General features: G+C 42.2%; 1 protein-coding gene across 1 annotated transcript in view; it reads right to left on the bottom strand.

Annotated features, from left to right (window-relative positions):
* Positions 1-21,753, bottom strand: part of Dnah9 (dynein, axonemal, heavy chain 9) — a 354,260-nt gene extending 332,507 nt beyond the window's left edge. The window contains exons 1-4 of the mRNA XM_013013168.1: positions 21,337-21,753; positions 11,799-11,986; positions 7,214-7,372; positions 6,075-6,205 (exon numbers count right to left, since the gene is read on the bottom strand). Coding sequence (XP_012868622.1) covers positions 6,075-6,205; positions 7,214-7,372; positions 11,799-11,986; positions 21,337-21,753 — 895 coding nt within the window. The remainder of the gene's footprint in view (positions 1-6,074; positions 6,206-7,213; positions 7,373-11,798; positions 11,987-21,336) is intronic.
* Positions 21,754-22,063: the final 310 nt, after the last annotated feature.

Here is a 22,063-nt window from a genome sequence, read left to right as displayed (position 1 = left end):
CTAATAAACCACTAGAAAACTGGAAGTGGTGCTGTGGCTCAAGCGGAAGAGTGCTTGCCTTGAGCTGAAGAGCACAGGGACAACGCCCAAGCCCAGAGTTCAAGCCCCACGACCGGCCAAAAAAAAAGAATTCTTGTGTGTTAAGCATGCACACTACTCAGCTATACCATAGCTCTATTGTTTTACATTTTTAATGTTTTATGTTGTTATTCTTATTTTATTAAAATGTTTTCAATCTCTATTTGTTGAACCCACACATAGGAAACTCAAAAATACTCCCTTTATGAAACAGGACCAGTATGCCAGAAATTGCTTTAATATAGTACATAGATACTCTTATAGACAGTTATACGACACAGCGTTAGCCCTCTATTTTAAGACTTTACCTAAGCTTATCTGTGAATTGGCTAGCCCAATCCACCTGAGCCAAAGGAAGATTACCTCAAAGGTATTAACCTGAACTCCTGGCTTAATAGTTGTAAGGCTCAATATACATGGGAATGTGTTGATATTATGGTTGTACTTTATATCATCAATGGGTACAAGATGTGAACTGAAAGTCAAATGCCATTGCAAATTGATTATAGTAATAATTCTGAGTTGGAGAGCTGATGGCAAAGATTAGGGGGAGAGGATTCCAAAATCCTCTTCAAGTGTGTTGTGAAGAAGAGGAGGCTAAGACTATCATGCTAGGGAGTACTGTCTTTCTGATAGCTTTCTTGAAGACTTTTCAAAAGCAAAAATCTCCCTTAGTAATACTAATAGGCATTATCCTGGTTTTGTTTTGGGGAGGTGGTACTAGGGATTGACTGAAGGGCCTTGTACTTACTAAACAAGTTGCTCTACCACTTAAGCCATAGCCTCCAGCACCTTTCTATGTTGTCTATTTTTGAGATGGGGTCCTGTTTTATGCTAGGGTTAGCATGGACTGTGTAGTCTTCCTATTTGTGCTTCCCTGAGTCTGTGGGGATGACAGGCATGAGTCACTGCACCCAGGCACTGTAGCTAAGATAACAGGTGTTATCTCAACATTGGGTGAGATAGGGTCTCATAAACATACCCAGACTGGCTTTGAACCAAGATCTCCCAATCTCCATCCCTCAAAGTAGCTAGGATTATAGTATTGAGTCACTGCATGTGGTTTCTAGGAACATACTATTTTAAGAAAACACAATAGCCCTGTAGTCCAAGCAAGGGACATTCACTTTGGATTACAGGCAAACAAAGATAGACATAGGCAAACTGGGCTCGTATTTTCATTCTGCTCAATGGTAGAGTTCCTGCTTTGAATATGCAAGGGCTGAGTCCAATCCCTAGCACCACCATTAAATATCTGGGTGGAGATTGGTTCCAGACTTGGATGGCCAGATCCAGAGATGATCAAGTCTCTCATATAAAAAGGTGGAAGTATTTGCATAAAACCAACATACATTCGCCTTTATACTTCAAATCATCTTTAGACTACTTATTGTATTGAATATAGTTTAAACACAATATAAGAAGTTGTTATACTAAATTTTTTAACTGGTGTGCTGCAAGGGATGGATCGAAAGCTTTAATGCATGCTAAGCAGACATACACTTGAACTATACCTAACTTTATTGTTTAAAAGTTTGTATTGTTGCTGGGCACTGGTGGCTCATGCCTGTAATACTAGCTACTCAGGAGGCTGAGATGTGAGGATCACAGTTCAAAGCCAGCCCAGGCAGAAAAGTCTGTAAGACACTTATCTCCAATAAACCACTAGAAAACTGTAAGTGGTGCCATGGCTCAAGTGGTAGAGAGCTTGCCTCGAGCTGAAGAGCTGAGGGACAGCTGGTCCACATTGGCTGTAATGAAGCACCGAGACCAAACTTGCTAGAGAGAGAGAGAGAGAGGAAGAAACAGAGACAGAGATAAAGACAAAGACACAGACAGACAGAGATGGAGACCTGACTGGTGCTATGATCAGTTTCTTCAAAAGTCAGGTGTTGGTGAGTTTTTATACCATCTATGGGATGGTATTAAGAACTAGGCTATTAAGAGGTGGTTAGACCATGAGAGACTTGTCCCCTATGAATAGGATTTGGTCCTTTGTAGGAGTGTCTTCACACCACATGAGGACACAACATTCCTCCCCTAGCGGATGTAGCAGAAGTTGCTATCTTGGAAGCAGAAACCAGCATTCCTCAGACAGGCTAATCTTATCTTCCTAGCCTCACAAATACTGAGAAATAAGAGACTGCTCTTTACAAAAATCACCAGGTCCCTCATAGTCTGTTATAGCAGCACAGATCCACTAGGACAATTATAACTGGTCTCATTAGGCCATGTGTGCCCCCTCATAGCAGGGAGAATTCCTTAGAGGGCTTTTATTGCCCTCAAGTGGACTATTGCTTCCTGTTTCCCAAGGTTTTTCATCCTGCAATCAATTCCACTTCTGACAACCTTCCTCTATCCTTTGAGCCTCCTTCTTTATTTCTCACCATTTTCTAGTTGATGCTTATTAATCCAGAGACACTTAATTTCCTCTCCTCTCTTTAGTCTATCATGGAGCCAATAAACTAGCCTGAGTGTGATTAACAAGAATAATGAACCTAGTATATTTATGTGGGATAAAGTAAGCCAGATGCTCAGAAATTAAATTAGAAATGATAAGATCATTTGATTGCCTTTAAAATCTTTTTATTCTTAGTAGATCCTGCCAAAATTTCTGGCCAAGTTGCTACCTAACATCTCTAATAGAATCTTCTCTTCTTCCAACATGGGAATCAAATTACACATTAAAGGATTACTAGGTGGGTGCTGGTGGCTCACACCTGAAATCCTAGCTACTTAGGAAAGGCAGTGATCTGAGAATCCCAGTTCCAAGGCTGCCCAGCTAGTAAAGACCCTGAGATTATTACCTCAAATTAACCACCAAAAATCCAGAAGTAGAACTAGGGCTTAAGTAGTATAATGCTATCCTTGATCAAAAAACCTACAGCACACACACACACACACACACACACACACACACACACACACACACACACAGTAGTGTTTATTTGGTGCTATTATAATGTTTTTTTCTAATTTGATTTTTCAGTATATACACTACTAGAAAGAACATTGGTAGCTGGCTTAGGGAAATCAAACTTTTACAACCATTAATTTATATATGTGATTAGTTTCTTAATATACAATTGGGAAAATATTATGGGAAACACTAAACAGCCAACTCATAAAATATTTTCTGACGTTATTTTATTTCAGAGCTCCAAAAGCATTTGCACACTTCCATTATACCTGTGGTATCTGTGTCCAACCCAAAACATTGCTTCCTTAACATTTTCTTCCAAATTGGCTCCCATTTTAAGCTACATAAAATCACAATTCCTTAGTATCTATGGGAGCCTGGATTCGACATCTGAGGATGCTCACATCCCTTACATAAAAAACACATAGTATTCACATATAAACTACACAACCTTCTTGTATACTTTAAGTCATCTCTAGATTACTTGTAATGCCAACACAGTGTAAATGTAGTGCAAATAGTTATTATATGATTTATGGAATTGTAATCTCTTTGTACCACTACTTAATAATAATAGTAATAATAATAAACAAATGAAAAGTTTGAAATGGTTGTTATACTCTGTTGTTTTGGGAATGATGACAAAAAATGTTTGTACATGTTTACTTTGTACAAATTTTTTGTGTGTATGTGCTAGTAGTAGGTTTTGAACTCAGAGCCTGGGCACTGACCCTTAAATTTTTGTGTTCAAAGATAATGCTCTACAGTGTAGGCTTTTTTTGCTGGTTAATTAGAAATGAGTCACATGCACTTTCTTGTCTAGCCTAGTTTTGAACCATGATCCTCTGATTTCAGCCTCCTGAGTAGCTAGGATTAAAGGCCTGAGCCACAAGCACCTGGCAAGTGTGTACAAAAATTTTAAAATAACTTTCAGCCTAGGAATGTAGCTTAGTGGTAGAGTGCTTACCTAGCATGCATGAAGCCCTGGGTTCAATTCCTCAATACCACATAAACAGAGAAAGCTGGAAGTGGCACTGTGGCTTAAGTAGTAGAGTGCTACCTTTGATTAAAAGAAGCTCAGGGACAGTGCCCAGGCCCCAGGACTGGCATAATAATAATAATTTTCAACCTATATTGGTTGAATTCATGGCTATAGAAACTACAGACAAAAATGAAAACTTTAGATCACTATCCAAAATGTAAACCATTTTGTGTGTATGTGCGAGGGCTATGCTTTATGACATTTTCAAAACACCTGTTTACATGTCTTCCACACTCATCTTTCACATCAACAGCAGCACATGAGCCACTTTTTGAGGAGGACATTTGTTTATTTGAATTGAAGTGTAAACTGAAAACAAGAGCTGACTCCTCTGGGATACAACATCTCTTGTGCAGCAGAGAAATAAGGCCTTAAAATACATCTGTTCAAGCTGGTTTCAAATACTGTCAGTGCAGCCTCTGCAATGCAACTTGGAGACCCAGAAAGACCTCAAAGACTATCTACTTATGCTGGTGCTTCTCTGTTACATAGTTCATGTCCAAAAAAAATCCATCAATAAAGCTTGATTGTGCTACATGTCTGTAATCTCAGGAAGCTGAGATGGGTGAATTACAAGTTCAAGGTCAGCCTTGGCTACATAGAAAGCCCTTCTCAAACTAAAGGCAAAACAACAAAAAAATGAAAAAGAAAGAAAAGTTAGAAAGCAACAACAACCACATTAGTGGAGGTATGGTTAAAAAGCTAAGCCCTGTGTTCAAGCCCCAGTACAGAGGAGAAAGGTGTGTGTGGGGGGGGGGAATCAAAGAAGGGATGGAGGGAGGAAAAGAGGGAAAGAGAGAGTGAGCAAGCCAACGAGCCAGCAAGAGAGAGAGAGAGAGAGAGAGAGAGAGAGAGAACAAGAGAGAGAAAGAGAGAGAGAGGACGAGAGAGAGAAAGGGAGAAAGAAAGAGAGATCCATTATTGGAACTTTTATTCTTTTAGTTAAATGGGTTCCAAATCCCATACCCTAGGAGGAAAATGTTGATGAGATATCACCCCAGCTAGATCTGGCTACAGGACACAGCCCCCATTCATCAAGCAAACAGACCTTGATTAGTTTCATATTTTGGACCTATGGAAGAAACAGTATTCAAGAAATTTCTGGGAGAGGAAATATGTTTGAAAATCACTGCTTAGATTAAGCTTAACTCATATGAAATTGAAAATACCTTTAAAAGTACATTTTGACCTATGGTACTGAAGGGTGAGGAGATTTGATAAGTGAGGGCAAAGTGCATCAATGAGGGATGAGGGATTCCTGAAAATAGTTACCTCTTCCTAATCATAGGTTTTGCTGGCTTTGCAATTTTGACAAGACTGATCTTGTCTGATGCTCAGAGGGACAGGAAATTGCAGGCCCATCTGACCATGGGAACTGAAAATACAGATTGAAGGGTGACAGAGTATAGATTTCTCAGGGAGCCAAGAGGGCCAGAACCCAAATTCCAGAGGAGAGAACACACATTTGGGCAGTATAGCCAATAAGGAGGTCCTTCCAGCCAGATGATTTCACAGGGTCTGAAGAGGAAGGGTAGGTGGGCAGCATGTACACCCCAACTATGGTACACATGAAAGCTCAGAGAGGTTATGTAAGGTTACCCAAGATCACAAAGGAATTGGACTACAAACCAAGCACAGTTCTGTTTGGCTCACCTCCTCTGCCACCCCAACTTCTAGATTTGTATTGGGTCAGTTAGAAAGTTATAAGCACTTGATGAGGCTGACATAAGAAAGAGAAGTAAATGTGTCATTAAGTAAGAAATCCAAGTCAAAGGGATTTGTGAGGCAAGCCTTGGCAGCTTGAGCCTTAGATCTCAGGAGATCTAAGGATCAAAGTTTGAAGCCAGTCTATGCAGAAAAGGCCCCGAGACTCTCATCTCCAGTTAACCAGAGAAAAGCCAGAGGTAGAAGTGTGGCTCAAGTGGTTGAACACCAGTCTTGAACAGAAAAGCCAAGTGATATTGCAAGGCCCTATGTATAAGCCCCAGAGCCAGACAAAAGAGCAGGGGGATTTGTGAAAACTCTGGTCCTCACCTGCTACAACGTCTCTGACCAAGACTTTGAAAGCTGGATAGTAGCTGCTCTGAAGCTTGTCTAGGAGCTCAGCTATGCCCCTCATCTTCATGGTTCTCAGTTGATTATAAATGCACTCCAGATCCTCATACCTGTTATGCCACAGAGAAGGGTGAATCCAAATGAGCATCAGGAAATGCCATCCATCCAGTGACGCCCTACCCTCCCACAGGCAGAGGGTCTCTGCAGATGACTATGCTTCTACACTAAGGGCTGGGGGACATCTGTCTCCTAACAGTGAGGGCAAAACCCTGTGTTGGGAACACAGGTTCAAAAGGGCAGCGTCAGGAGACATTGCTGTGACCATCTGGTGGCTGAAAAGCTTGGCAGCTGGAGGTCATTAGCTCTTGCAGCAAGGCTGGACAGGGTGAGAGCAGCATTGTTGGAGCAAGGCTGCTGGAGAAGGGTCTAGCCATAGGTTAGGAGCCAGGCATGAGGATGGGCATCTCAGCATGGTGGTACGTATAGGGCTGGAGCCCTACAGGCAGACCTGATCATGTGACATGGGCAATCTCCAGCCAATGTGGGGACAGGGACATCTGTTCCCAACATCTGTCTGTCTCCTTTTGAGTAAAGGATTTATCTGCACAGTGATAAACAGGAGCAAGGACATGGGAAGTACGGGGGGGTGGGGATAATCAGAAGCAATAATGAGTTATTTCTGGTCACACCATGGGACTGAGACAGAGCAGATATTAATGATAATTTTGGGATCCAGAAGAGGCTATTCTGTAGCCAGCTTCCAAAAATCCCTCTGTTTTCAGATCCTTCCAAAAGGTATGTGTGCTCAACCTCCACTGTCTAAGGAGAAGGGAGCAGAAATTAGAAAAATATTCAAAAGTGTTGATGGATTTTACACATGGCTGAATAAAAATCAAAGAAGTTATAGAAGATGACATTGACAGTAGCCCAAGAAAGGAAAGAATGCATCTCCCAGTCCACAGAAAAGCTGTATTGACTCACTTAGCTGTCTTCCTTAGGGAAGATGAGAAATATGCAGAGGGAGGGAACTACTCAGGGGTTAACTTACTTGAGCCAGCTCTGGCTTTTTCCTCTACAAGATACTGTCCCAGAATTTGGGCATGTGCTTCCCTGCCTACCTGCTTTTCCAGAACTCCAACTCCATTTTGGGGGTGGGATGCTCCCCTTGGAGGAGAGGCAGAGAAGAATCTCTCTTCAGCAACACCTGGATTTGGTGGCTCCACTTGACCACTGCAGACTCAATGGCATAGATAACTGACTTATCTATAGAATTCAAGCTGTGAAAGAGAAAAGAAATCTCCTGGAACTCATGGAAGTAACTTCAGCTTGGGTATGTATTAGTCTTTTTCCATTGCTATAACAAAATTCCTAAGGCTTGGAGATAACTTATAAAGAAAAGAGGTTTGTTTCCCCCATGGTTTGGGAGGCTAGAAGTTCAAAATTGTGATGTATTACTCATTTGTTTGTTGTCTCCTGAGGGCATCGTGGCAGATGTCATCATGGCAGAAGTAGGAGCCAGAAGTAACACATGGCAAAACAGGAAAGCAGAGAACAACAACAATCCCTCTGGAAGGAATAAACTTAAGTCCCATGGATCTATGATAGTCTTCTCTGAGGGCAGGGCCTCCAATGGACTAATTACCTTGCACTAAGCACCACCTCTTCAGGATTCCATCATTTTCTAACTTTGCCACTAATTTAGCTCCAAATGAATGAACACTTGGGGGAAAACTCAAACCATATCCAAACCATACCTCTGAGTAGCTCCTACAAAAGAACTCCAAATCTTAAAAAAACAAAAAACAAAACAAAGACAATAACAAAAACAGAAGCTGGACATTGGTGGCTGACTCCTGTAATCCTAGCTACTTAGAAGGTTGAGATCTGAGGATGCTGGTTCACAGCCAGACTAAGGAGTAAAGTCTGTGAGACTCATCTCCAATGAACCACCAGAAAACCAGAAGTACTGATGTTGGTCCAAAGTGGTAGAGTGCTAGCTTTGAGCACAAAAAGCTCAGGGACAGCAACCAGGCCCTGAATTCAAGCCCCATGACCAACAAAAATAAAAATAAAAAAATAAAAAGAACATATGGAAAATTCCATCTAACCTGTGAATTCTTTAGAATTTTCTGAGCAGGGTCTTACTGTATAGTCTAGGATGGTTTAAATATTGCTCTGTAACCTAAGCTGTCCTGGAACTCACAATATATTCTCTGCTGTTGGGATTTCAGGCATGTACCACCACTATTCCCAGCTCCTAGACTGTGAATTCTTTTTGTTTTTCATTGTGGGGCTTGAACTTAGGGCCTGGGCACTTTTCCTGAGCTCTTTTGCTCAAGGCTAGTGCTTTACCACTTTGAGCTACAGCTCTACTCCTGTGAATTCTTACCATGTTTTAGTGATAGATTTTCTTGAGCAGTCAATTAAATGTACTGAAACTTCTCTCCCATAAACATGGCTATTCGTGTACATATCCAACAGTATATTAAGGGGCATATGCTGAAGACCAGTTTTAAAACTTCGATGCTGTCAGATTTTGCTGTCACTGTAAGAATAGGTCGGACAGAGCCATCAGGTGACCACCCAACTCTTATTTGAATCTCACCAGTGAAGGCATGAAGGCCAGCTTTCTATGTGAGGAAACAGCTCAGTAGATTGCCTCTTCCAGGAAGAAACTACATTGAACAATATCTGCTTCCCTGGATTTACTTATTTTGTTGTTCTAACTGCTGAAGCAAGAAGAAACGGGTTACTTCCTACTCAAGGTATACTAATATCTTTGAATAAATGCCATCATCATAATTTCACAATCTTCCCTTTTCCAATGGAGAATGAGATTCCAAAGCTTCTGCCTCATATGCCTCTTTTGTTTTATTCTGTTTTAAATAGCTTAGCTATCTTTGGAAGAAATAAAAAATTAAAAGAAAATAGTTTAGCTGCCTGTGTATAGTTTTACTGAAAATCATACCTGCCAAGTACCAAGGGCACAGTGAGAAAGAAAGGAAGTGTATCCTTCACCTTTTCTAATCAGAAACCCACCTTCACTTAATTAAATTCATGTTTGCTGAAACAGGATATGGCAAACATGATTATGAAAAGTATTAGAGGGAGAAGATATTCACCTTCCCTAAAAAATGATTCAGCCTTTGGGGAAATTATCAAATTTGAACAAAGGGAGACAAACTCAGTAAGGATTATATACACACTCTTCGTGCCATTCAGTTGAAATATAAAGGGACCAGAAGAAGGGTAGTTAAAATTTATTTATTTTGAAAATTGAGTATTTTTATTAAGCCCCAATAAGTTTCCTACTTAAGTGGGAAATTACTTCCAATTATGTATGCAGTAATTACTTCCAATAGAAAAAATAAACTCTCAGTAAATGGTGCTGGCAAAATTGGTTAACTACTTGTAGAAAACTAAAGCTAGATCCTTATATATCACCCTGCACAGAATCAACTCCAAGTGGATCAAAGACCTTGGAGTCAAAGCAGACACTCTGAAAACATTACAGGATGGAATAGGAGAAACCCTAGGTCTCCTTGGCACAGGCCAAAATTTTCTTAATAGAGACCCTGAAACATAACAAATCAAAGAAAGGTTGGACAAATGGGATTGCATGAAATTGCAGAGCTTCTGCATGGGAAAGGACATAGCTAGCAAGATCAATAGAAAGCCCATGAATTAGGAGAAGATCTTCACTAGCCATACAATGGACAAGGGTCTCATATCTAAAATATACCTGGACCTCAAAAAATTAAATCCCCCAACAACAAATCTTCAAAGAAACAACTGCCTAAAGACTTAAAGAGAAACTTCTCTGAAGAGGAAAGAAGGATGGCCAATAGACACATGAAGAAATGCTCAACCTCTCTAGCCATAAATGAAATGCAAATCAAAACAACATTGAGATACCACCTCACCCCTGTTAGAATGGCTATAATCAAGAAATCTAATAACAACAGATGCTGGAGGGGATGTGAACAGAAGGAAACCCTACTGCATTGTTGGTGGGAGTGTAAACTTGTTCAACCACTTTGGAAAGTAGTATGGAGGTTCCTCAAAAGACTACACATAGAGCTCCCCTATGACCCAGCAATTCAACTTTTGGGCATTTACCCAACATTTGGGCATTTACAAACAAGACCACACTAAAGCTACCATCACAACTATGTTTATTGCAGCCTTATTTACCATTGCTAAGATAGGTAACCAACCCAGATGCCCCTCACTAGATGAATGGATCAAGAAAATGTGGTATATATACACAATGGAATTCTATGCCTCCATCAGAAAGAATGACATTGCCCCCATTTGTTAGGAAATGGAAAGACTTGGAAACAATTATATTAAGTGTAGTAAGCCAGGCCCAAAGAAACATAGGTCCCATGGTTTCCTTTATTTGCAGTAACTAGTATATGTCTGAGTCAAGCAGAAAAGGTCAGATAAGTTGATGTTAGGGAAATGAACCCTAAGATATGTATTCAAATGTTTTTTTTCTTTCATGCGATTGTTTCTAATACATTTATAAGATTATTTCTTTGTTGCTTTGTATGTCCCTCCCCCATGGTATAACCCCTGCTTTCACTGTATTTGATGTTGGTATAATTTGTGGAGGAGAAGGGAAAAACAAATAGTTTAAATAGGGATACAGGTGGACCCATTGCAACAATGAGATGTACAAGTTGTTATGTCGAAAACGAACTTTGCAACTTTGGTGAGAGGGAGAGGGGGCAAAGGGGAGGATGGGATGGGAAGGGGAAACAAAGGAAGAGGCTACAATGCTTGATAAGAAATGTACTCATTATCTTGCTCATGTAATTGTAACCCCTCTGTGCAGTATTTTCACAATAAAAAAAGAAAAAAGAAACTCATTCTGAAGTATATTGCTGCTGTGTACAACAATATATTATTCTTCAGTCATGTTGTGGTTCCCGAATAAGTAACAATGACAGTGATACATTGAAAATTCCTAGCAATATGGTAAACCTAACTCATGTAGGAAGCTCACTTGTGGCCATACACAAATAGAAATTCTAGATAAAATAAAAGCCATTTTTATATGCACAGTGTAGCTTCAGAAAAAAAAAATTCCCAAGGGATAAGGTGACCTCAATGGTGGAATGTGAAGTGGAGCCTGATAGTACCTCTGACATCTCAAAGGAGAAGAGACTGATGTTGTAATGGACTCCCTAATAAACTATATTGCTTCCTCCTGGGGGTAGAGGAAAATCCCTAACACCTGTTTTTTTTTTTTTAATGCTACAGCTACAGGGGGAGGAACAGCTGGAACCATAACAAACGCCACTAGAGTTAGTGCTGTGACATTGTGTACTGAGTAAACGTGGGTGAGGAGTATAGGCTCCAGGACTGGCCTGGGTCTTCACCAATGACGAGCCATAGCTTGATAAAGCAAAGCACTGGAATCACTGTGGCTGCTCTCAGCCCTAACATGATTCTGAACAAATGAAGGCCATGCTGCTGTGATAGCTTAGAAGGCTTTAGAAAGCATTGTAAGGATGAGGGATAAAGTGGGTGCACGCATACCGACCAATCCCAGGATATTGGCCAGCAGACACTGGGCTTGGGTGTGGATCAAGATGTACAGAGTCAGAAACAGAAGAGTCATTTGAAGAAAATATCTGAATAAACAAGCTTGCCTTCTATCTCAGAGGTAAATATGGTCAGGCTGGTGATACTTACGCTGACTCACTTTCAGAATCCACAAACTCCATTTCTACTGGAAGAGGCAGCAAAGTTCTCCCTTTCACTTGCTCAAGGATAACCAGGAGGTCACACTGCAGGCTGTGGGCATGCCGCCTGACATCTTGACATACCATGTGGGGCCAGTCTAGGTGATTCTTCTCATTAGCCAGGACAGGTATAATGACCTGTAACAGAAGTGCATGCAGGGGAAGGTAAGCATTCTACATCTGAGCCTTTAGAGAAAAACATTTCAGAAAATGTCCATCCATCCTTCCTTCAGGTCATGATGCTGTTGGCTTAAGACTGAGGTCAAATGCTATATGATGCTTTGGCTTTTGGCAAAAGCAAAATGACCTCTAATAGACTACCTGCAAGTTTTCCTCTTTGCTCTGATCCTGTGGGTAAGGAGTCCTAGCCAAATAACTCTCCTTACTATGGAGGGACAAGAACACTGCCTGCTTTTCCCTGAGTGTCAGGCTTCAGTTCCTTGCCAGCCCCTGTAACTCTTGGAACAAGCCAATTACATCCTCCCACGGGAACCCAGGGGGTACCAACCCCCTCCATACCACAAAGTAGCCCTCCCCAACCCAGCTGCTCTGTGTTCCCTCTATTCTCAAATGCAACCTTAAATGCCCTTGCCTGGTGGACTGCCCTCTTCTCTACTGAGTTTGTGTGATTGGTAGGACACTGTCTGTGTCATCTACTCTGAATTAGATGTCATAAATTCAAGTTGTCATTATTATCCTAGGATCATGAATATTTCCTTCACCAATTGTGGGTAAATAAGAACTGATGGAAATGCTCACAAAGGCCAGAACCAAAAAAAGGGGAAAAGAGACAAAAAGATAGGGGCTTCATGAAGGTAAAGATGACCTGTCTATATAAATTGTGTGAGAGGCACATTTTAAGATTTGCAGATCATGTTTATATCCATATCTCTGGAGTAAACGTTAGTCAATGTTGACCACACAACCACACAACATATGTCCTTTTGGCACTGAATCTGAGCCAATAAGGGTCTGGCCAAAGTATCCTATCAGAGCTTTTCAGGGAGGAGATAGCTAGTATCAATGCAGAGAAAAGAGAATTCATTTGGGGAAAGATCAAGTCCTGGTTACTGTTTGAGCTCCTGAACTTAGCGTCTCCAGGAGTTTTTTTTTTAAATTGACTTTCTGTCACTAGCAACTGCAAATTTTGTCAGTGTAGCACACTAGAAGACTGTGCCTCTTAAAATCACACAACTCAGTAAGAACCAGTGGCTTGCTGATACCTATAACTCCAGCAACTCAAAAGGCTGGGATTTGAAGGACTGTGGTTCTAAACTAACCAGTGCTTTGTTTGTTTTGTTTTGTTTTTGAGGTAGTTCACGAGATTCCATCTCCAAAATAACTAGCACCAAGTAAGGTGAGCTAGGCACTAGTACCTTATGCCTGTAATCTTTTTAGCTACTCAGAAGGCTGAAATGTGAGGATCACAGTTTGTAGCCAGCCTGGGAAGAAAAGTCTATAAGACTCTTATTTCCAACTAACCCTAATAAGCTGGAAGAGGAGGTATGGCTGAAGTGGTAGAGCACCAGTCTTGAGAAAAAAGTTAAAGGTGAGCACCCAGGCCTTGAGTTCAAGCCCCAGCCCCAATACCTGGGCTGGAGGCATGGTTCAAGTGGAAGAATACCAAGCAAGCTGAGCAAACATGCAAACCCTGGTACTGGCATGTGTATGCATACTCACATACACACACTTACAAAATTATGCAACTAATGTGATGAGGGAGCTACCAAAGAAACAATGAAAAGGAAACACGAATCCAGATGGCTGATTAGTTTCTGTATATGACTAGCATGTAAAATTCCAGAAGATGATCCTTCCCTGTTCTTTCTGGAAACATTGATTGAGCTGGGAACTTATGTGAATGGCAAGCATAAAAAGGAAAAACAAACGTTCCTTACTAAACTCTATAATATTCATATTGAGAAAAGACTTTGGGCCCGGAGCAGAAGCCCTGACTGGGAAAAAGAATGAACTGGATTCCTCCCAGGATCTCGAAGGTAGGGACTGAATCTCGTTGGGTCCTTACAAGCCTGCAGTGTGCCTCCCCTGTTCTGAGCACGCTCACAGAGGTCTATGAATGCATGCTGTCTGCAGAAAAAGTGGTGGGTGGGTTTTGGTTTGATCTTTGAGGGCTTGGAGTGACAGAAAAATAACAAATGTAAATTCTCTATGAAATGAAAATGTACTCATTCATTTACTTAGTGTTTTTTGTTACTTAGTCTTTTTATTGAAACAGGGTCTATGTAGCCCAGGCTGGCCTTAAACTCCATATCCTTCTGCTTCAACTTCCTGAGTGCTGAGATTATAGGTATATACACTCTACCTGGATAGTGAGTACTAATAAAACACTTATATGCTAGTGCCATTCCAAGTGCTAGGACCCATCAGAGAACAACACAAAGAAAGGTCCATAACCTCATAAAGTTTATGTTCTAGGAGAGCAAAAGTCTAGGAGAGTCAATAAAAATAAATATGGCAGGGGAAGGAGACCACAGGGTGGAAGGGATGTAATTGTGAATACTGAAGCCAGAATCAGTCTCATTGAGATGATAACACATGAACAAAGAGTGGAGAGGTTGGGAAGAGCTCTGCAAAGACTTGGGGGATGTATATTGCAAGCAGAAGATGTAAACAGTGCAAAGGTCCCAGGTGGGAGTATATCTGATATGATGGGACAGTGCAGAAACTTGTGACATTGAAACAGGGCAGGACCAAGAAAATGGGATCTTATCACATGCAGCCTTGCCCCGGGGATTCTGACTTTTGCTCTTGGAGAAATGAACAAGGTTGAAAGACTTTTGAGCAAAGGAGAGACATGCTGTGACATTGTTTAGTGGCATCACTTAAGCTGTTGTGAAGAGATCGATGTCTCAGGGCAAAAGCAGAAAAGGAGGTCAGTTAGGGAGTTACAGCTATAGTAAACAGTGACTTGGCACAGGAGTAGCAGTTGTGGTGGAAGGAATAATCTAAGTCTATAGGCTTTGAAAGTACAATGTGACATCTTCATGTTTGAAGAAGAAAACGTAGCCTCAGCATGATGTTCAGACTTGAACCTTGAGCCACAGGAAAACTGGCATTGTGGAGAAGACTCAAATAGAGACATATCAGGAAGTTTTAGACAGAGGATGAGAGGATTGCTTGTGGACATGACAAAATTGGATGTATCTGCTAGATTTCAAGATGGAAGGCAGATATGCAAATAGGGGCTCAGAGGTGAAGGAAGGGCTGGAGATAAATTTGGGAGATGTCAGAAATGGCTTATAAAATTTTGAAATTGAATGATATTTCCCTAAGGAAAAGGATAGATGTAGAAAAGAGAAGATGTCCAAGGAATGAGCTCAAGCATTTTTAATTTCAATGTTAAGAAGCAGAAGAGGCTGGATGCTATTGGTTCATACTTGTTATCCCAGTCACTCAAGTGCCTCAGATCTAAGGATTTGTGGTTCTAAGCCAGGCTGGGCAGAAATCCTCAAGACTCTTAAATCTAACTAATCAACAAAAAGCCAGAAGTATAGGTGTGGTTCAAGTGTCAGAGTGGCCAGGCATAAGCAAAAAGGCTAAACAAGAGTGCAAGGCCTTGAGTTCAACTTCCTATTCTGACACAAAAGGAAGGAAGGAAGTTAGGAAGGAAGAAAGGAAGGAAGGAAGGAAGGAAGGTAGGGAGGGAGAAGAAGGAGGAGAGGAAAAAGAAGATAGAAGAGGAGCTTCCAACATCAGACTCTCTGAGAATGGGTAAAAAGTTGGACAAGAAATGTACTTATGTACATTTTGTACTTATGTACACTTTGTACATTATGTACTTATGTACCTTACTTATGCAACTATAACTCCTCTGTACATCACCTTGACAGTATTAAAAGAACAATAGAGATAGGATTAAGTTTTTTAAAAAGCCAGAAGCCTGGATTCCTAGAAGTCTGAGGAGCAAAGAGTGTGGTTGAAGGAGAGGCTTGCCATGTGCTGTGAACTAATTAAGCAGTCCAGTGGAGATAGTTAGGAATATTGCCAAGTTCTTTTACTCCTCTTCTGGGAGGTTGATAGCTGAGTATGAAATAAAACAGAAAAGGCTGGATCCCAGTAAGATGATTCACATAGTCCAGAAATTTTGCTTTAACATGGCTCATAGAAATAAAAGGTAACAAGGGAGTAAGGTGGGGACCAATGGGAATTACCTATAAGAAAGGGAAAGTAGACTGGAGGAGAGAAGAGGAAGATTACTAGGGTAGGATTCAGGGTAAAACAGGCAATTTTGTTTGGCCAGTTGTAGGGCATGAACTATGGCCTGGGCACTGTCCCTGAGCTCTTTTGCTCAAGGCTAGCACTTTACCACTTTTAGCCACAGCTCCACTTCCAGTTTTTGAGTGGTTAATTAGAGGTAAGAGTCTCAGGAGGACTTTTCTGCCCGGATTGGCTTTGAACCGTGATACTCAGATCTCAGCCTCCTGAGTAGGTAGGATTACAGGCATGGACACCCTGCTAAAACAGATATTTTCAGTCTTAAGAGTTGGCATCAGATAGGACAATAAACCTACAGCATAAGAGGTTGGCAGAGGAAAGGACAGAAGTAAAAATATTGGCAGATGGGGTTAGCCAAGTATGTGGAATTTAGGTTCTGGTGTGTGTGTGTGTGTGTGTGTGTGTGTGTGTGTGTGTGCGCGCACACACACACACACACATGTGCGCGCCGCTTACGAAAGAAGAAAGATCATCATTGTGTGAGGTTAAAAAAGGTGTTGGATATTTAAAGGAAGAGAGAAGGAAGTTGTGAACCAGTGATCTAAAAGAGCAAGAAAATAGTTAAGAGTGAAGAATAAAAGGATGTCTGGTAAGAAATCTAAAAGGCTTGGTAAAAATTCAAAGAGAGAAATATAAAGTGAAACCAAGGAACTTTTCCATAGCCCTAGTCAGTTTCAAGGTGAAGGTATGGAGCATGTAGAACAGGATTTCACCAAGATCATGGTTTTACCAAAGGAGTGTGTCCTGGCAGGGCCAATTAGTCAGAGGTGGTGCAAGTAAATCATGATAACCATGGAGTACACAACTCACTTGGAGCAAAGAATGTGAACCCCGGGGTATGAGTGAGGGAGCAAGGGACAGGGGGAAGACAGCAGAGCCCAGGGAATGTTGTAGTCAGAGCCTAACAGGAAATGAGCTGGAAGAACACTAGTGGCCACTGCCCTTTAGCTGGTGCATGAAATGGAATCATGAGGGTGGTGGTTACTGGTAATACAAGGTCTGGGAATGGCTACCAGAGCTTTGCATGCTTAAGAAAAGTAGGACAAGATCACTGGAGGAGAAAGGGTAAAAGAACTCAGAGGCCAAGTTAGTGGAAGGATCATTTACTTCTATTGAAATAATTACATGCTATTTCATATGCCTGGAGAATGTTGGGAAATTTACAGTAAGCCAGGTGCCATATCCACAAAGGAGTGAGTTCAGCATTATCAGCATAGGATGCAGCCACCAGAGGGGGCGATTTTGATAAGTCATTCAAACTGGAGACTAAGCCACATAAATGGTAAAGCAGCTAGGAGAACACCTGTCCCCACTCCGATCTCACAGGAAGGAGGGCTGTGGGGGGAAATGAGTCAGTCTTGGATAGAGCATGGTAAGAAGGATTATAAGTGGAATGCAGTGTAACAATGGCTCTCCTTTATGGACTCTCCTTTAGGGAACATAATGTGACTCACTCTCTTCGAAGTGTCCCAGAATATTAATACTGTATTTCATAATATCCCTGAGAGTCTGGGTCTTACAAAGTGGACAGAACCAGGGTTTGAAGAAAGGTCAATCAAGACTCCATGTTTCCTGCTCACTCTCCCAAAGCACAAAAATTCAAAACAGCATCTGAGTCTCAGAACCTTAGGGGAAGGATCTGACAGCATTGAATCAAAGGGTTCAGAGTAGAGAGAAAGAAAGTAGAAAAATCAGTTACTGTGTGCTGTTGATTCTTCCTTTGAGTATTTCTTAAGCCATATTTTATTTGAATCTTGCACCTGTGTAATGGGACAAAACTATTGTTGAAAGTATAGATTTCTTCTCTGTGTCAGCACCTCCCCGAAATGTAGAAGCATACTCCCATGTATACACAGCAGGAAAACTGCCAGGTGGATTTTAGATGTTAGGGATGCTCAGTGCAGAGGTTGAAGGAAAAAGTGGGAAGGGGAGTCAGAGGCTAAGCAAATACAGGTACATTGGAAGAAGGGGTGGAGAGAAGAAAGGAGACAGGGAATAAAGGAGGGAAAGAGGTAAATGGAGGGGGCCTGGAAGATGGGAGGTGAACAAGGTTTCAAAGACACTGAATAAACTCCAGAGTGTGTAGCAGAAATACAGAGTTGACTAGACTAAGGATTCCTCTTATCAGCTTTAAATAACACAAGAAAAGAATCTGAGTATTTTGTAATTAAATTGTTTTATTCAATTTTTCAGTAGATAATACATTTAGGAGGCATAAATATTTTCAAGTAGAAAAGCTTTTGGAGTAAAAAGTAAGCATTTTATCTACTCCAATACTTCCACTACCCAGTTCCCCCAGAATATAGGTTTCTCCATTGGAGTATCCTTTCTCCCTGCCACCTTCCCTCCCTGCCTCTCTTCTTCCCTCTCTCCCTTGTCTTCCTCCTTCCTTCCATCCCTCTCCCCATCTTCCTTTCCTCCTTCTCTTTCTTTTTCCCTTTTTCTCTTAAACATAAATGGTTGCATACTGAACAATCTTGCACCTGTTTAAAAATAATCTTACATTGCAGCATTACTCACAATATCCAAGACAGGAAAAACTGATGAAGAAAAGTTGTTATTATGTACAGTTGAATAATATCAGCATTTTTTTTAAAAAAAGAAAATCTTAACATTCGTGACAATAGATATGAACATTGAAGCTATTAGGCTAAGTGAATCAGATACAAAAAGCTAAGTACAGAGTGGGGAGCATGGCTCAAGTGGTACAGCACCCACATACTAAGTATGAGGCCCTGAGTTCAAACCTCAGTACTGCCAAAAAAATATTACTGCACTTAGATAAGAAACTCAAAGAAGGCAAATTCAAAGACAGCAGGATGGTATTTTCCAGGGTGTAGAGATAGGGACACTGGAGGTTGTTTGACTGTGGAGTTCCTGTCATACTGGATAGGGACATCTTCAGAACTGTTATACAACAAAGTGTATATGCATGACAATATAATATTGGATACTTGGAACCTGTTAGGAGGGTGAATTTGACATTATGTGTTTTTTTGTAAATCAAAATTCAAAAATTACCTTAATTTGCTCCCTTTGGTACAATTAAAACTAAAATAAGACAGTAAATAAAACAGCTCAGATTGGGGAAGGAGAGGGCACAATTGGGAAGGTGTAGAACTAACAAAGACAGTGAGTGAAAATGAATATGATCCATGTAGTTTATTTGCATGTATGAAAATAGAATAATGAAGCCTGTTGGAAGTTTTAAGAAGAGGGGCGTGGGATATACAAGAGTGATAGAGGAGGCCAGGTTGATCAAGATGGATTGTGTACATGTGTGGAAAAGTCTCAATGAATTCTCCCCTCTCTCAAATACAGCTGATAGATGCTAATAAATAAAACTTAAATTACGATAAGGGTTGTTCTATATCAATCATTTTACAAAATAGCATCCCAGCATTTCACTGTGAAAATGGATCATCATTCAGTCACTTTGCTGCTGATTGAGGAATACTGTCTCCAATCTCTTTCACTGAACCAAGGGAAATTCTTGAAAACTTGAAAATATCAAAGGAGTTAGACTCACGTTTGCTTTGCTGGATTTCTTTTCCTTAGCCACAATACAATTCTGAGATGGGCCCATATTCCCTAGATACATTAGATTATATTCTGTTTCTGAACCTTTGTTCAATCTAGACTCATACTTTGGAAGGTGTTTTACTTGACTTACCCAGACCCTCCTCCTTACTCTGAAGCCAGTTTAACATTAGGCCAAGGGTGCTTCTCAGACCATATGCATATTTCTCTTTTCTGAACCCAAAGGCATTTTCTATCTTCATTCATCAGGATTTGATCCAAACTTGGACTTCAGATATTATAGAGTGGTAAGACCATGCTAATGGTTAAAACATTAAAATACTACCACTCCTACTGGTAAATTGAGCTTCTTTGGACCCCTGAGACCTATTCTATACATCCTACCCCTTCCTTGAATCCTCCTTCCCACAGCCTCATTATAAAGCAAGTAAGGGGCTAACACCAACCATAAGGTGAACTCTACCCCACTCATATCCTGTCTTGAATATTTTGAACATGCTATATACTGAATATGCTTTGGCTTTCTAAAGTAAGCATTCCATGGATGGGAACATGTCTTCTACTTCTTTGGTATTCCCCATAAGATCTGTTTCATGAAAGATCATATAGCCAGAAGCCTGGTACCAGTGGAGTGACTCATATCTGTAATCCTAGCGACTTAGAAGCCTGAGACCTGTTTGGAGTCAGCCTAGGCAGAAAAGTCCAAGAGACTCCATCTCCAAAATAATCAGCAAAAAGCTGGGAGGATGAGTGGCTCAAGTAGTATAGTGCCATCTGTGAGCCACAAGTCTGAGTAAAGCACAAGGACCTGAATTCAAGCCCCAGTACTGACACACAGGAAAAGAAAAAAGAAAAGAATAAAAGAACGGTGACAATCTGAAGGATCAAAGGTACCATCCTTCAGAAGCACATGTACCCCCTGGACTGGCAGGGAAATTTGCATGCTTTCCAGAAGGTCTAAATAGTCCAAGAATCTTTTCTGGGCAGCCCTCAGGAATCTCTTGCACACTAGACACTTGTAGGGTGCCGTTCAAGCACTACACAATCAACAACCTGATCTTCCTCTGGGCAACTCCTCTAAATGCCTGCTGGACATTTCCAAAACGCTGCTCCATTTCTGCATGCACAGGGCTGCAAAGTTTCATAGATAAATGAGGTATAAGAAAAAAAAATCAAAACCAAACCACCTCCCTTAAACTCCTCTGCAGAATTAAACCTTTCGTCTCCTTAACCCATAGATCCATTAATAACATCCCCTAATTGACTACTTCGGGTCCTTACCCCCTTTTTGATGGACAGGAGGAATTAAGAAAACATACTTAAAAAGTAATGGAGGCAAGCAATTCTTCAAATTCTAGTCTTTCCCCCTTCCCCTTTTGGCTAAAATCCACTCCTGGGTTCTCAACTTGCCTCTACTCTGGTCTAACAGGTCAATCAAGACAACCAAGCCCCAGATGTGTTCTGATTTGTTTTCCATCCAGCTCTGCGCCCTTCCGCTGGGTCTCTGGCTCTGCCCTCTACCCCATCCCAAAGTTCTCTCAGGACTCCAGAACTGGGCTCTCAGTCGGCATCCTGGCCCCCCGCTGCCTCTGCCCCCGCCCCTTGGCCCGCCCCTAGGCCCCGCCCATCTGTCTTGCCCCGCCCTCGCCGCAGGCTCCTCCCCCTCCCCCGGCCCAGGTCTAGCCGGCGCTGGGCGGCCGACCCACCCTCACCTCAGAGAGCAGCGCGGCCAGGTGCTCCAGAGGCGCTGCGGGCAGGTCCCCGCAGAGCACCGCGCCGCGGAGGCTACTGGATCCTGGAGGCTCGGGCCTGGTGCGCAAGAAAAACATCCCCTTCGCGCGAGCCGGGCCTGTCTCGGATCCGGCCTCCAGCCCGGGTCGTACCGCCAGGCCCCCGGGCCCGGGCCGCACCACCAGCAACGGCCGCGGCCCTTCAGCGGCATCGTGGCTGAGGAAGGCTTGGAGCAGCTGCTCTACCTCGGCTGTCCCCGCGCAGCGCTCCCAGATGCCCGCCGCCGGCCGCAGGCTCTGAGCCACGTAGGACCCCAGGAGACGCAGCCTCGGGTCGCCCTGGGGCTCATCGTCAGCGTTCTGCGCGGGCAGCGGCGCCCGCTCCTCAGCGCTCGGCATCGCTGGGTCCCGGAGCTGCATTCGTTTCCCTAGCGACGGGGACGCGGCTAGGACGTCCCTCCTCTGCTCTCTTCTTATTGGTCAATTGGCCCCTGGGCCCGCCCCTTTCAGGCGAATAAGGTAGGCGAGGAACAGCGGGAAGGGGCGGGTCGCGTCGGTGTTGCTAGGAAACCAGAGGAGTTGTCCTTGGTCTGATTGATTGGTAGGGCTCAGGTTGACTGCAGGACAGCGTTGGTTATGGGGAGGGCCACTTGGAGAGGTCAAGTGCGGTGAAGAATCCCAGGATCCTTGCTGGCCAAGATCAGATGCA

The sequence above is a fragment of the Dipodomys ordii genome, unplaced genomic scaffold (assembly GCF_000151885.1).
Source record: "Dipodomys ordii isolate 6190 unplaced genomic scaffold, Dord_2.0 Scaffold19, whole genome shotgun sequence".
NCBI lineage: Eukaryota > Metazoa > Chordata > Mammalia > Rodentia > Heteromyidae > Dipodomys > Dipodomys ordii.
This window is presented reverse-complemented; position numbering and strand designations above follow the sequence as displayed.